The sequence below is a fragment of the Lytechinus variegatus genome, chromosome 9 (genome assembly GCF_018143015.1).
Source record: "Lytechinus variegatus isolate NC3 chromosome 9, Lvar_3.0, whole genome shotgun sequence".
NCBI lineage: Eukaryota > Metazoa > Echinodermata > Echinoidea > Temnopleuroida > Toxopneustidae > Lytechinus > Lytechinus variegatus.
Genome location: NC_054748.1, coordinates 38,354,698 through 38,372,095, shown reverse-complemented (window position 1 = coordinate 38,372,095; position 17,398 = coordinate 38,354,698). Strand labels below are relative to the sequence as shown.

At 34.7% G+C, this 17,398-nt stretch overlaps 1 protein-coding gene across 1 annotated transcript in view; it reads left to right on the top strand.

Moving 5' to 3' along the window:
- The window catches only part of LOC121422025 (multiple epidermal growth factor-like domains protein 10), a 59,068-nt gene that overhangs the window by 23,401 nt on the left and 18,269 nt on the right, over nt 1-17,398 (top strand). Inside the window, exons 2-3 of the mRNA XM_041616827.1 lie at nt 13,753-13,926; nt 15,695-15,799. Coding sequence (XP_041472761.1) covers nt 13,753-13,926; nt 15,695-15,799 — 279 coding nt within the window. The remainder of the gene's footprint in view (nt 1-13,752; nt 13,927-15,694; nt 15,800-17,398) is intronic.

Sequence of the window (17,398 nt, the reverse complement as noted above, 5' to 3'; positions counted from 1 at the left end):
ACATTATTTGTCGCGGCAAGTTTTCAATTTCAGTGAATTAACGTTGTGCAGTATAGGCCCTACGTGTTTCACAATTAACGTTTTGACAGTCTTGACTACTCTTGACATTAGATTAACAAATCATTCATTCATGAATTCAACGTATTCAGAGACGGTTATTGTAAAACATTGACAATAAACATCAGGCAATATGAGCGAATTACTAATCTATTCAATGCTCCCCGAGCTAAACTCAGCCAACACAAAGCATAAGCACTCCCTATCGTCATAGCCACGTCCCGGCCGCGTAGAGCAGCGGCCAGCGCCAACGGGGCAATGGCGGTGGCAGTAGTGGTCGTGGCAGTACACCGACATCTAACATTTTGAGACAATTTGAGAAATAAATCAAAGAAAATTGTTATAGAACTTACTGTTTAGACTTCTACAAATGACTTTGAAGTCGCTGTCCGAATCTGAGCCATGTTCCTTTAGTTTTTGATGAATTATCGACGGACTTATCAACAGCAAAACGGCGGTCCCGGTAGATGGAGTTTTCTTTTTCAAATATTGTAATTGGCGGTTAGACGCACGTACGTGCGCGCGCGTGCAATAGAGCTAGCTAGCGCTAGCAAGCAGCCAATTAAGCGGCCCGGCCCTGCTTGCCAACGCATATGGGGGGGGGGGGGGGAGGGGTGGATTAAAACCAAATCAGGGGTGTCTTCTTTTTCCTCTCGATTGCTTCTGGGTTGGAAACCATGATGGCGTGAGTGCCACTGTTTTCCTTGGATCTTGGAATCTATGAAAAAAGTTTTCGATCCCTTCACTTTTTTTTCCTGTTCTCTCTCTTATTTTCTTTTTTATTTTCGTTGTCTTTTTTTCTGTTAATCTTTCTTTTCTTCTTTGCCTTTTTTCTTTTCTTGTTTTTTCCCCTTTATATATATATTTTTTACTCACTCCTCTTAGTTTTAATTTGCTTTTGTAATGATTGAAATTGAGATTTCATTCAGTAGATTTCTTTTCTGTTACATTGTACTATACCCTGTATGGCGGCAGGGAATTTTGATAAGGGTGAGGGAGCAAGACCATGTGGATAAATCATTTCAATCAAGTAATGCCGGCCTATAGAATAGCTCTCCTCTTTATAAACGCCGTCCACAAGTGGGAAAGAATATTTAGGGTCTAAAAATAGAATTTTGAAAATATCATTTGTAAAAAAAGGGTGAAATAATTCATGATTGGAAGCAGCTATAATAGCGTACAAATGGGTTCAGCCTGGGGCTTTTGACGTTGCAGACAGACCAAATCAGGGTTTGCGGATGGGAATTTGATAGAGGTTGGGGGACCAAGACAACCAACAGTGAATTCATTTTGAGCAAAATATGGGGCATTGCAAGAAACTTGCAATCGAAGCAATCGAACGCAAATCAATTTCAGACTCCAAAATCATGAGTCATACTTTTCATTGCAAACTTGCAACTGATCCATAAAAAAATCCAAATTGATATGTTCTAGATAAACTTAATGTATCATCACCTGTAAATTTGCATCTGATCAAATTTTGGGATTGATTGCAAATATCTTCTTGAAACACTCAATATATAGTTCTTTTTACAAAAAGCGGCCATAAACAAGCAAAATGATTATAAAAATAGAATAAAACTTATTAATTAAAAATTAAAACCCTTTTTATCAAAAAAGATTTCATTGACCGATTGATTTTATTTTTGCACCCATTGCATCAGATTTAAATTTAGACGGTAATATGTACAATTGTAAAATATAACAAATTTATAATATTGTATCATAACCACTGGATCAATAATATTTAAACACATATAGACCTTTTACTTAATAAGGACAAAGACAATTTAAAAGAATGAAAGAGACCATGTTTACAATCATGAGCGATTACACTTGATTTGGGGAAGCTGCTCGCATAAAAGTCACAGGTCAAATATTTAATTAACTCTAAATACCTTTTAATCTTTGATATATTTTCTTTAAATCTTCGGAATTATGTTAATGGGTAATGCAATTGGGCATATCATTCAGCATTAACATAAATGGCATTCATTAGGCAAACACCACTAAGCCACTATAGCTTTACAATTATCCAACATGATTATATATACCACTAGGCACATACTACTAAGACACCATATTGATACCAATCATACCATTATAGAGGCACATACTACTGAGACACCATTGAATACCACTGAGACACCATTGTATACCACTGAGACACCATTGGGTATATAATGGTATACCATGCAGTCATACCATTAGAGGCACATACTACTCAGACACCATTTGACACCACTGAGACACCATTGGGTATAAGGTATACAATTCATCATACCAGTCATACCATCATAGAGACACATACTACTGAGACACTATTGAATACCACTGAGATACCATTGTATACCACTGAGACACCATTGGATGTATGGTATACTATTCATCATACCAATCATACCATTACAAGCACATACCACTGAGACACAATTGAATACCACTGAGACACCATTGTATACCACAGAGACACCATTGGGTATATTATGGTATACCATGCAGTCATACCATTAGAGACACATACTACTGAGACACCATTGAATACCATTCATTATACCAGTCATACCATTAGAGGCATATACTACTGAGACACTATTGAATACCAGTGAGACACCATTGTATACCACTGAGACACCATTGGTGTATGGTATACCATTGATCATACCAATCATACTATTACAGGCACATACTACTGAGCACCATTGAATACCACTGAGACACCATTGTATACCACTGAGACACCATTGGATGTATGGTATACTATTCATCATACCAATCATACCATTACAAGCACATACCACTGAGACACCATTGAATACCACTGAGACACCACTGGGTAAATGGTATACCATTCATCATACCAATCATATCATTAGTCACATACCACTGAAACACCATTCGGTATATGGTATACCATTTACCATTAAATAAACTACCAATTACCATTAAGAACTTACCATTGAAACACCACTTAAATACCATTCGCGTACCATTTACCATTCAGATCACCATTCAACTACCATTCGGCACCATTCAAATACCATTGGCGATTTTTATAAGGGCAAATCTAGCATTTACCTTTAAGCGCGAGACGAGACTTGTCGATATTTCATTTTGAAAAAAAGACAATTTAATTGTTGCGAATTCATGAAAAGTTATTATCTTATTTATTGCTTTTAATAAGTCTAATTAGAGCGCAAAATTTGTTGATATTAAGGCCTGAAAAATTAAATTTTTAAGCCCATTTCGATTATGAATGGGATGCATGGGTTGAAATATTTTAAACAACTAATGCGAGCGCAAAGCCCGAGTCGAATATTTTTATTAACTGTCACGGAAATGGATTTTTAAGTAGTTTGTTCTTGAATTATTATCCATAACTCAACAATCAATATGTGCGCGCGCAGCGCTATTTGGTAAGTTTCGATGATTAGACCTGAAACGCAATTTTTTTAGAACTTTATGGAATACACGAATACAATAGGTACTTGACAAATCAATAATGCGAGCGCGAAACGCATGCTGAAAATATTTGATATTCCTACCTGGTAAAGGGTTAGTCATCATCATTTTTGCAAATTTAGAACTAAACACAGGTCGTTCGAAGCAATGTAATCATGAAGAGGGTAGGCATAGAAGTAAGCAATTGATGCGACCGCGAAGCGCGAGCTGAAATTTGGACATTCAAAATACTTGTAATTATGATATGCGGAACGGCGTAACGGAAAATATGCGAAGCTTTGGAGCGGATTTCTTTCTTCATTTTTCTCGATAAGAAGAAAATGCTATGCTTTGGAGCTGCTTTATTTGTTCTTTTTCTCAATAAGACAAAAATGCTATGCCTTGGAACGGGAATTTGAGTGTAAAAATGGGGGTCCCCTCCACGGCACATACCCACTAAGCATTATATACCGAGTGCCCTCCCCCACCCCGGATTCGTACCTGCTTTATTTACTTTTATTCTTTACTTTCTTTCATTCTTTCTTTCTTCATTCCTTTCGTTCGTTTTTTTTCTTTCTTTTTATATAGCCAACATGAAAGGGTTTATTTTTCCCCAAGTCTTCCCCCATCTTATTTTATTCACTCGTCTTCCTCCTCTTCCTTTTCCTCTTTCTTTTCCCTCCTTATTCCTTAGTCTTCCCCTTTTTTTCTTTTTTTTTTGCTCCACCGATAGGGGGGATGGGCCCTTCGCCCCCCCCCCCCCCGATTCGCCAAAATAAACGACTGAAACAACTTTTCAAGGTTCTCGCATGTTTGCTCGCCGCGATTCTCTTATTCCACATCCCTTGAAAGTCGGTTTTTTAATCCCAACTACTGTGACGAAATAGGCCTAAAGAGGGCGCTTGCAAGAAATAGTGGCAGAGCTAGAGCCAGACCCAGAGCCCGGGTAGTCTGCAGGCACAGACCCTCATTGGAACTTTGATCAACAAGTTTGCCTCCACGTAAAGACTAGCACATACAAAACTTGCTGTTCCAATACAGGGTTTGCATAATCTTCCAAAAATCATTTCTCACGCTCCAAATCTGGCCCCACCTCCTTCTTTCAGAGTCACTTTCCATTGGCTAGTAAACATTGTCAATCAGCCTCCCAGGGGAACTGCTACCAGTGGCCAGTGAGAAGATAATTGATAACTCAGATAAGATTTAGCCAGTAGTTAATCCAACATAAACAATGTCCCATGCCCAGAAAACCCTCCAGGGATCTTGTGGTCTACAGTAAATGTATCCAAATGCAGAAATGAAACTGTCATTATAGGGCCTACTGTATAGTCACATATCCCTGCTAGAACAAAATCTTCCAGTCCTAAGCAGGGAAGTACACGTAAGCTATAGAAATCTCCATTTCTTGTAATTGGCCCATTATAGTTCGTTCCATTATCAATATTCTTCAAACTAAGATTACATTTCCTGCAAACAGTTTCTTTATATCTTTTTGTTGTGTCATTTTTTCACTTTATATAGGTTGGAATTTCCTTCAGGTATTTTATTAGCCCTATAATAGATTATTAATATAATTAATGATCAAGGACAAGTTCACCCAACAAAAATGTTGATTTGAATAAAATGAGGAAAATCCAAAAACACTGAAAATGTCCTCAAAATCCAATGTTAAATAAAAAAGTTTAATCACATTTTAAAGTTTCGGTTAATTTCACATACAGTTTTCCACAACCTGGTCCGATTTGCAAATGAGGAGACTATCCATTTTTTGCATTTGATTATGTGAAATATTCTAATTTTCTCCTCATGTCAAATGAAACAACAACAAATTCCTCCCTGAACATGTTGAATTATTTTTTTTTACTGTGGTTCAGTTAACTGGGTCCTCATTGTAAACTTTGTAAAAATGAATTATTGCACAATTCAAACAATAACAAGCAAATGAAATAGTGAGTTAGTAGGGTTGTAAACTCGTTTGCATGTCACATCACTGTTTTGTGAAAAATTAGCGAAACTTTAAATTATCATACATTCCTTATTTTACGTCCGATTTTGATGAAATTTTCAGCCTAGCTAGTTTGATTTTCGTCTATTTATTCAAATAAAAAATTATTGGGTGGACTTGACCTTTAATATTTCATATAATTTGCATGAAGTCCATTTCTCTTTGGCTTTCTATGTCTCATTTTCTTCCCTATTCTCCACATTTATTTGATTCTATCTCATTACTCCTTAATACTCTTTTTTTATTTCTTCTAGTTAAATATTTTTCCAATCTATCATTACAGCCAGGGCTGTTGGCAACAGAAAACTGTGTGCATGTTATAAATAGTAAAATTAAATTCAAATACTAAAAGAAAAAACAGTAAATACTTTATATTCACAACTTATAATGGCATGTAAAATGAGAAAGACAATGATGTCCCTCATTTTATACTTTTCTTTCTTCTTCTTTCATAAAAATAATAGTTTTAACGATATTTCAATTTTTACAGAATTGACATAAAAGACCAACTTGACTGAACATATTAAATGTTAGTACCATGGCAATGCCACATGTTTAGAAGAGAAAACTTTGCTTCGCGTGACGATGAGGAGAAATTTGAAACATCAATATTCAATATACCCTAAACACGTTTGGCTAGTCTAAAAAAAAATTGAAAAAACATACCCTCAATAGACTATACGTTAGACCCCGCGATTGACCATTGACCAGTCTTTCAAAACCACTTTTTTTAATTGGTATTTATGATACCCTAAACAAGTGCATGTACTTAAACGTCCGCAAAACTAAAAAAATGCACCCCTTTGACCTATTTTCTTTTTTTTTGGTTACGCATGTGTACACCAATATATTTCACTGCACCCCCCATACCCCCCCGCCACCTTGGCACTACGCGCTCGCGATGCATGCCCAATAATTATCATGCTTTGTATAAAGTAGACTATAGGTCAAATCTACAATTGCTGTATTTCCCTGTAACGATAATTATGTGGATCCAGAGAGCCGGAGCGGCTCCGCACCCCCCCCCCCTTCTGCCGAAAGTAGGGGGAAAGGGTAAATAAAAAGGGAAGGACAGAGAAAAATACGAAGAAAGAAATGAAGAGGTAAAAGTGTGAAGATGATTAAAGGAGGGGAATAATTGGAAACAGAAAAATTGTCAGATCATTAAAAGACAAGTCCACCCCAACAAGAACTTGATTTGAATAAAAAGAGAAAAATCCAACAAGCATAATGCTGAAAACGTCATCAAAATCAAATGTAAGATAAAAAAGTTATGACATTTTAAAGTTTCGCTTCATTTCACAAAACAGTTATATGCACATCCTTTTCGGTATGCAAATTGGCAGAATGATGACGTCACTCAATCACTATTTCTTTTGTATTTTATTATATGAAATATAAAATGTTCTAATTTTCTCCTCCTTGTCAAGTGAAACAATTTTTTTATTTCTCCCTGAACATGTGGAATTACCATTATTTAAACAGTTTATGGTTTAATAAGTTAAGTTGGTCCTTAATGTCAAATCTATTAAAATTGATATATTGTATTATTCAAGCAATAAAATTATTTATTTCGAGTGAATTAGGGAGCGAGAGAGCCTTCAGTACACAAGGCATGAGTAGGCTCCGCATTCAGACCCTTATTTCGAGTGAAGGGTTTGCCCAGCAGACTAGAGCCCGGGAGGCCAGAGATAGGGCCAGAGGAGGTATAACTCGGAGAATGTCTGACTGACTGTGTGTGGACTCTGTTGTACATTTGTATTTTCAGTGGTCAGTGTAGATCAATTGAATGTGGCAGTAGTCAGTTGAGGACAGTTCAGTGTCAGAGTGCATTGGATTCAGTTTCAGTTCAGAAATTACTAGAGTTACACGTCTGGCTCTAAGGGTACAATCACTTCAGTACAATTTGTAAGTTGCAGACCTCAGTTATTTCAGAGAGGATATGTAAGGTATGAATTATTGAGTCGAATTCTATATCTTTGTGTTTAAATGTCTATTGATATGTACTTGTTATTGATGATGCTGTAGTATCATGTAGACCCTAGTGTAAAATTTCGTAAACTGTATATGTATTTGAAAAATTAACAGAGACCAGGCGAGCGAGCAATGAGTGAGAGTAGTAAACCGTGGTCATCGTCGTGATCGTGTAAGGCAAAATGCCATATGCTTTGGTGAGAAACGTATCATGTGTGTCAGTTATGCTCTCAATCTGTTTACCACTCAGGAGCGCGAGCCAGAGAGGAGCGAGAGCGAGGGAACCCCCCTCCCCCTGAAACGCTAGCTACACTTCTGAAAATTTGCTCGCTCCTATTACTAGATATTTACTGAAATTTAGTAGTTTTTATCACTACAAATAGCCATCAAAAAAGAAAAAAAAGGAAATATGCTTCTAACTGTCATCGCCAAAAGAGATCAATGCTTAGTGCTTTGTACAAGGTATATATATATATATATGTATATATATATATATGTATGTATATATATATATATATATATAATTTACATATATAAGCATCTTGGTTTCCCACGTATTGGCAATAATAATATCAAGACATCAGAAATGCGAAACAAATTCACGAGTAATGCAGTTTTTGCAATGCCAACAATTAAGTTCTTTAATCGCTAGAGGGTATTCATTTGTCTCGCAATCTACTATGGTCAACAAGGAAATTCGTGATCACACTCGCAAAAAGTGTACCTTTTTATGTCTCAAACTATAACTTGTATCACCAGTTACTTAAATACTATGTAAACAGATCTATGTAGTTATGTACTCAAATACAAGATACAAATTGAAACGAGTTGTCATTTTACTTGAAACATTATCCTCCTTTTTTCATCGAGAGTGAATAAAAGAACTAAATTGTTGGCATTGCAAAAACTGCATTACTCGTTACTTTGTTTTGCATTTCTGATGTCGTGTATATATATATATATATATATACATATATATATAGGCGTAAATAATTCAAGCATTAACGCTAGACGTAGCTTCAAAGTATCTCTTTTATTGCGAGATTTCGGCCAGTGGGGCCTTCATCAGGTCTATAATGCATTGAAACAATCAAAACAGAACAAAACCAAACAAATAAAATCGTAATAACAACAAAGTGTTACAAAGGGTACAGAACAGAAGGATTACACTAAGATAACAAAAAATAACAAAAGTAACAACAGAGGGGGTAATGGCTTAAACGAAATGGTGTAATATCATAATAGTATCCCTAAATTAGACCTCAAAATAGCCAATCTGGAATAAAATTATTGGAAATGGTTTTTCAACTGATTTGAGTAGGTATGGGTGTCAACATTTACCAAAAAAAAGTTAGGAGGAATACGGGTTGGGGAAAGTGTTTTTTTCAAGGTCAAAGGTCAATGACCTTTTCATATATACCGTATAATGATATCTCTGAGATGGAAAGGCGCAGGTTGGTGATAATGGTGTCAAAATGCACAAATTTTTACCAGAATATCAAATAAAATAAAATTAAGTATCTAGCATGCACATTCACCTATGAAATTCAAGGTCAAAGCCTTTCAAAGGTCAATGACCTTTTTTTACATTATATACCATACTGCATAATGGTATCTCTGAGATGATAAGGTACAGGCTAGTGATCATGGTGTCAAAATGTACAGATTCTTACATAGAATGAATGTGAGTACCTAGAATGGACATTCACCAATAAAATTCAAGGTCAAAGCTTTCAATAGGTCAATGACCTTTTTACCTATATATATCATACTGTATAATGGTATCTCTGAGATGAAAAGGCACAGGTTGGTGATCATGGTGTCAAAATGCACAGATTCTGCTCAGAAGATCAAATACAATAAAATTAAGGACATAGAATGCATATTCACCCATAAAATTTAAGGCCAAAGGTCAATGACCTTTTATACATTATATACCATATTATATACTGGTATCTCGAACATAAAACGGCGGAGGTTGGTGTTCTTGGTGTCAGAATACACATATTCTTACAGGAAGATCAAATAAAATGAAATTAAGTATCGACAATGCACATTCACCCTTAAAATTCAAAGACAAAGGTCAATGTCCTTTTTGACATTCGATAATGATAATGGTATCTCTGAGATAAAACACCGCAGGTTAGTGATCTTGGTGCCAAAATGCAAAGATTTGTACAAGAATCTTCTGAAAATGGGTAGGATAGGTCTAACTCTCATGTCACAGCTAGCATCATCTGAGAGCATTTCCAAACAGCAGAGGGATGATGATGAAGTGAAGGCCATCATTAGAGCTGCATGTATATCAACTTCAACAAAGATGAATTCCCGTATTATTATTAATTACCTCTCATTGCGAGCTGCCAGAATCTCTTGAGATGCTAATGTTGCAGGACAAAACTTCATATTTGCTCTCTGCCGTACGTCACCCATGATGCTATTTCTACTAGGTGTCAGTTTGTACAAGGATCATTATTTGGTCCAAAATAACTGAGTGTTATCATGCACAAATTAGGCATATGATATGATAATGAAATTCAAAAGGAGATAATAGCTTAAAAGTACACATCCATTGACCTAACAAAACTCCTACAGCACCACGTCCAGTTCTTGAGAATCAAGCTATGCAACATATCAGCAATAATATAGACCCTGGTCTGATATCCCTTGACAGAACGTTATTAGGCTTTCATTGAATGGGCCAGATCAAAGTCCTGAAAATGTCAGAAGGTTTTCAAAAGTTTAATTACTCTTTGCTGAAGTTGAGACACTATGACAAAAGCTGCAGCTCTAATGATTGCCTTATTTTAATTCTTCATCATTGCCCCTGGCTATATGAAAATGTTCTTAGATGATGCATGCCATTAGGGTTAGGCCTATCCTTTCCATTTACAGATTAAGTTATAGTTTATAGTATTGATTGTAGCAATTGAGGTTAGTGACCTATTGCTACAGAAAAATTAGTACCTGGATTTAGATTTATAAAATGCACATGTAAATGCTGCTACTTTAGACAACTTCACCATTTTAGTTTATATCATACATGATTTTTTTTTACACTTTTGGCAATGCATGACTACAATATATATTAAAAAGTGCTATTTGATATCGATTTCACCTCGAACTTGTATTTTGACGTCATCATTGGTCAAGGAATCAACTATAAAATTTGTATTCATTTTCCATGCAGGTCAGTCTTTTCCCCATCAGAATCACTATTTACAATGAAGTTATCAAGTTATCGACCTATTTACTTAAATTCCCTGACGTTATTGATCTAGTTGATTGACTTCTAACCCTTAAATATATTTTCCATGGCCGCCATTATTTATCCTTATTTCAGAGTGAAATTATTAAACATCCAAGTTTTCATTACAAATAGGTATCTTTCTTTCTATAATTCACAAATAAAATGTGAGTATAATAACTATGAATTACTATCTTTTTTTTGGGGGGGGGGATCATGCATGGATGTATAAATATTTATTAACTTTTGACCTTTGACTCTGGATATCAAAGATGAAGGTTGATTTTTTATGATTATTTTGTGCCTTTTCATCTTCTTGCAAAAATTGTTTTTTGACACCAAATCACCAACCTGCGACTTTTCATCTCAGAGATACCATTATACCGTATATAATGTAAAAAGGTCATTGACCTTTGAAAGGCTTTGTTCTTGAATTTCATTGGTAAATGAGCATTGTAGGTACCTTATTTGATTTTATTTGATATTCTTGTAAGAATCTGAATTTTTGACAACAAGATCACCAACCTGCGCCTTTTCATCTCAGAGATACCATTGTGCCGTATATGGTATATAATGTAAAAGGGGCACTGACCTTTGAAAGGCTTTGGCCTTGAATTTCATTGGTGAATAAGCATTGTGGGTACTTGATTTGATCTTCGTGTAAATATCTGTGCATTTTGACACCAAGATCACCAACATGTGCCTTTTCATCTCAGATATACCATTATACCGTATATGGTATATATTTTTAAAAAGGTCGATGACCTTTGAAAGGCTTTGACCTTGAATGATTTTGGTTAATGTGCATTCTGGGGATTTAATTTTATTTCATTACATCTTCCTGTAAGAACCTCTGCATTTTGACACCAAGATCACCAACCTGTGATCTTTCATCTCAGAGATACCTCTATACCGTATATGGTATATAGTGTAAAAAAAGGTCATTGGCCTTTGAAAGGCTTTGACCTTGAATTTCATCGGTGAATGAGCATTGTAGGTACTTGATTTGATTTTATTTGATCTTCTTGTAAGAATCTGTGCATTTTGACACCATGATCACCAACTTGTTGTATTTTATCTAGGAGATACCATGATACAGTATATTTAAAAAGGTCATTGACCTTTGACCTTGAAAAAAAGCACTTTCCCCAACCTGTATTCTTCCTAACTTTTTTTTGGTAAATGTTGACACCCATACCTACTCAAATCAGTCAAAAAACCATTTCCAATAATTTTATTCCAGATGGTTACTAATTATGGGATACTATAGAAACGATTGGGAAACTTAAGTGTGTGGAAAGCCAAGGTATTTACCGACATTGAAATTAACTTTGGTTTCTGTATATCTGGAGGAGTAGTAAGTCTTGTGTAGATAATACTGTGAAAAAAGGAGGATAATGTTTCAAGTAAAATGACAATTCGTTTCAACATTGTATCTTGTATTTGAGTACATAACTATATAGATCTGTTTACATAGTATTTAACTAACTGGTGATTCAAGTTATAGTTTGAGACATAAAAAGGTACATTGCCATGCGCAGGGAAATATATACGTATAAGTTATATTGATGTTTGAGCGGTAAGCAACATAAAAAACATAATAAACAGAATAAACATACAGCCATACAAGGAGCAAATAAATCGTAATAATCAATCAAATAATCAGATATAATCAAGTGATCAAGATACTTAACATACCAAACTGTATAGGGGTAAAGAGACGTAACTATAAAACTATATGGAGTGGCCTGTGGGGGCGGGTGAGACTGTAATTTAAACAATGAAATAGGTCGAAAAGGTATGTAAAGGGTTCAATAATTACCAAACATATTATGCATATATATATAAATATGTATATATTACACAAGATTAGATATATTCAATACAAAAGTGGTTACCTATAATTCCAGTGTCAGGGAGAGTGTGTCGACTAGGTGTGCAGGTATGAGGTAAAGTGAGGTGAAGTGAATATGTGTGTGTGTGTGGATGCGTGTGTGTGTGTGTAGATGCGTGTGTGTCCGTGTGTGGGGGTATGCAATGGGTCAGTGGTTCTAATTGTCAACATTGATTCCGTTTGGGGCGAGGATGCGTAGAGTGGTGATCCAGTATGATTCTCGGTGTAAGATGATTGAACGGTATTCATTGTTTATCTGTTCTATTGCAATGATTGAAACATCGTTTATAGAATGATCAGGGAGGTTAAAGTGGAGGACATAGGAGATGATTTTAGTGTTGTGATTGGTGGTGCGGTTGTAGTTGCGAATTTCTGATCTGGTGTTACTGAATCTGGTGTATAGTGTGTTTTCTGTTTTCATGTACAAAAGCCTACATCTAGGCGGATGCTGCAGTTATTGTCTTTGCTGTTATGCTGAACGTAACTTCTTCTTCTTTCCTTGGTTCGCAACCAGTCAGGATTGACTATTTTTTGCCACAGCTTTTGTTCATTTTCAGTAGCTTACTATATATTTTTTCATTCCCTTTTTCCTTCTCTCTCTAATTCTTTTTTTTCTTTTTTTCTTCCTTTTCTTTTCTGTTATTTTCTTTTTCTTCTTTTTTCTTTTCTTTTCCATGTTATTTTCTTTTCTTTTTGTCTTCTCTTTTCTTTTTTTTCTTTTGTTTTTTTTCTTTCTTTTCTTTTTTTTCTTCTGTTTTCTTTGCTTTTCTGATATTTCTTTTTTTTTCTCTTTTTTTAGTTCTTTTCTCTTTTTTCCTTTTTATTTCTTTTTTGTTTCCCTTCCTTTTAAAAAAAAATAATTTATTTTTCTTTTGTATGCGTTCTGATTCTTGCAGCACGTTTGATTTTCTTCTGCTTTTCTTAGTACTACGTTTGATTTTCTGCTGATCGAACGTAACGCAGCCTCAATGCGTAGTCTTTGCCAGATCAGACGTATCTCTTGAGTTCAACATAACAGCAAAGACAATAACTGCAGCCTCCGCCTAGATTATAGGCTAGCATCGTCGAGAAAAATGTACATGACTTGGTGGCGCACATTTCTTCCATCTTTTTACTCATTTTCTATCCATACAGAAAATTGTAATCTAGAAGCGGTACCCAATTCAAATCAGACAATGAATGTTACCATCGAACACCATGCCACTGCCGTTGTAGCTTGTGACTCGGGCTACACTTCTGACTCGGGCATTACTACAGAACTCACTTGTGATAATGGGACCATCTCCCCTTCACCTCCAACATGTTCTGGTAAGATCCTGCCATTCTTGAATCAATTAAAGGGATGGTCCGGGCTGAAAATATTTATTTCTAAAAAATATTCTTTAAAAAATTCACAAAGTGAAATTCACAAAGCAAAATGCTGAAAATTTCATCAAAATCGGATAACAAAAACAAAGTTATTAAATTTTAAAATTTATCAATATTTTGTGAAAACAATAAATATGCACATCATCATGAATATTCATTAGGTGGGCTGATGATGTCACATCCCCACTGTCCTTTTTCTCATATTATTACATGAAATCATAAATGTTTCATTTTTTTCATACATGTGTAAATGGTGTGTCTCCATTATGATGAAATAAGTTGCGGCAATAGCTAATTAATGTACTTTAATCAGTTGTCAATCTAATTGATTTAGTTCTTGGTAGAAACATTTCGAATAAACCTAATTACATATAATAAAATACGAAAGAACAAGTGGGGATATGACATCATCAGCCCATTATATTCATAAAGACATGCCTAGAACTGTTTCACCAGAATAATGCAAATCTTTAAAATTCAATAACTTTGTTATTTGTCATCCGATTTTGATAAAATTTTCAGCATTTTGCTCTGTGAATTTTACTCTCTATATATTGAGATATAAATATTTCTAGCCTGGACCATCCCTTTAAGCTAGAATGTGGAGGGAATGATGTACATGCATACACATAAAGGCCACCGCACACCTTACGACTGTTCGCGGTCCGATTTTGGAATAATCGCATTTTGCTCATTTTCTGAAAATGTGAATGGAACATACCATTTTATGTGAGGCTAGAATTAATTGAAAGAATACTAATATAACCATTTTGAAAGATTGCAAGCATTTATTTTGGAGTAAAGGCCAAATTAGTTTGAAATCGTACGACTGCTATGACGTCATTACGACTAGATAACAAATTTGCTTTTATTCTAAGAAGGGTGATAGCATAGTCACAAATTTGAACATAGCTATTTGTACGATGATTTCGAACATTAAACAGTATTCCAAGTCTCAATATTAGCATCAAATTCTACTACGTTTTATTCTAAAATTGAGACGCAGACCAATCGTAAAGTGTGTGGTCGCCTTAAAGGGGAAGTTCACCCTGACAAAAAGTTTATTGTAAAAATAGCAGAAAAAATAATGAAAAATATTGCCGAAGGTTTGACAATAATTCATCAAATGATTAAAAAGTTATTAGAATTCTAATGATTTGATTTGTAACGTCATATGCGAGCAGCATTCCTACATAGTGAATGGTAAAAAATGAATGAAATGTCATTTTCTCAGAAAATTGAAAATGGTTTTCACTGTACCTTTTGTATATCAATAAACAAATCATTTCACACACGATCATGAATAGAAAACAAAATTAAGTCATCAGGAACCATACAGAATTTGAAATTCATACATTTTATATTACATAACAAATGGGGCAGCTGCTCGTTTATGACGTCACAAATCCAAAATTTTGAACTCTAACAACTTTCTTACTCTTTAACGGATTTTCCTCAAACCTTCACCAATACTTTTTACTATTTTTTCTGCTATTTTTACAACAAAGTTTTCTTTAGGGTGAACTTCCCCTTTAATACAAACAATACACAGAGTATTGTTTTTTTAGAATTCCAGTTTAAATTAAGATTAAACCTTGGTATAATTTTCAAAATGCCACCCCAAATTTCTGATGTATTTCTTAATCTAACAGTAATCTCCCTGAATGAATCAGAATCTGTGTCATTTTATATCTTGTATATTTTATAGCTATCTGTACCGTGGACAGCGATTGCTTGAATGGAGGAACATGTAACACCAGTGCATCAACCTGCAACTGTACATCAGATTTTACAGGCTTAAATTGCGAGACCGGTAAGTTATCATCATTCCTTCTGGTTTGATAGCATTTATTAAATTATTTTTCGCACATTCTAATTACAAATTACTACTTAATTGATTATTTAGATGGAATATTTCAGGTTCCTCCAAACTGCAACATGTATAGAGTATTGTTACGATACTGCAACAAATAACAATAATACAATTTGAGTGTTATATTTGAATTTCCTTTTTATTTTATTACAGGAAATTGATTATACATTAACAATCATAAATAAACATTAATAAATAAATATTGATCTTACGTCTCTTGAGATTGCGATAATAATCCAAAGTAAAATCCAAATAAAAGTCCAAGTTGGCTGGAGAAGATAGGTTCACAATGATGGCGATGATGAAACCGATGTTGAAGCACGATGAATAACAAGAGTCACTGTAATGAGTTGAAATGTCCGTGTAGACGATGTTGATGATTAACAGTCAATTTCAGCAATCCATGGGTTGAAAAGCGTTCATTAAAACAGGTTGATGATCTCGATAAAAACTGAAAATTCCTCTCTCAAAATAATTGCAAACAGTTCATTGATGACGGGTAAATAATTCCACAGAAGATAAATATTCCAGGTGGAAATAAAGTCTGCTCTGACATAAATTCTGGCGTGAAACTCTAAGTTCTGGTCTGATGTGATCTGATGTGATGAAGTGATCTGGTATGATATGATGATCCTTAAAAAAACTGCCGCCTTATATATACACATTTCAACTATTCTAGAACCTTCTAGTATTCACTATTCTATAGGCTTCTAGTATTCACTATTGTGGAAGGTTCTAGTATTGTCTACATTTTGTCATTAAGAACATTCTGCCCATTTCTAGAGCTGTCTACATCTGAAACACTCTTGAATGACCTCATTGAAATAAACAATGTCAACAGAAAAGATAAGCCTATTGTCCATTTACATTACCAATACAAGTTTATTGTAAAGCAATCTATTCAAAAATCCTTGGCCTTTAACTAGGCAGAGGTCTGCTTAACAAAAGCTTTTACAAAGACATTCTGGAATGTTCTTTATCTATGCTATGAATATCTTTAAAGAGACGATAAATAAATGAATGTAATTGCTCTTACAATTCTTTTTATATATAACAGTATTAAAATAAGACGTCATCGATTTACTTTTTGTGCATTTCAGCATTTTCATGATCAGTATTATCTAACTACCGTCCTATATCTGTTCTGTCTTGTTTTTCAAAGGTTTTGGAAAAGATTGTTTATAAACGCACTGTCAAGTTCCGAGAAAAATGTAATATTTTGGGTAGCTTTCAGTACGGCTTCCGAAAAAAATATCAACAAGTATGGTTCTTACCGTAAACAAGATTTTAGACGCGTTTGAACGTAATTCTTTTCTTGTTGGTGTTTTTGTTGATTTTTCAAAGGCCTATGACACTATAAGTCATGAGATCATGTTAGCTAAATTAAAGCACTACGGGATTCGAAGAATAGCATATAGTTGGTTTAGAAGCTACCTCTCCAATCAATTTCCATGTACTAAATATAATACCTGCTTGTCAGAACCTAAGAAAACAGTGTGTGGAGTTCCGCAAGGGTCCTAGTTAGGGCCTTTGTTATTT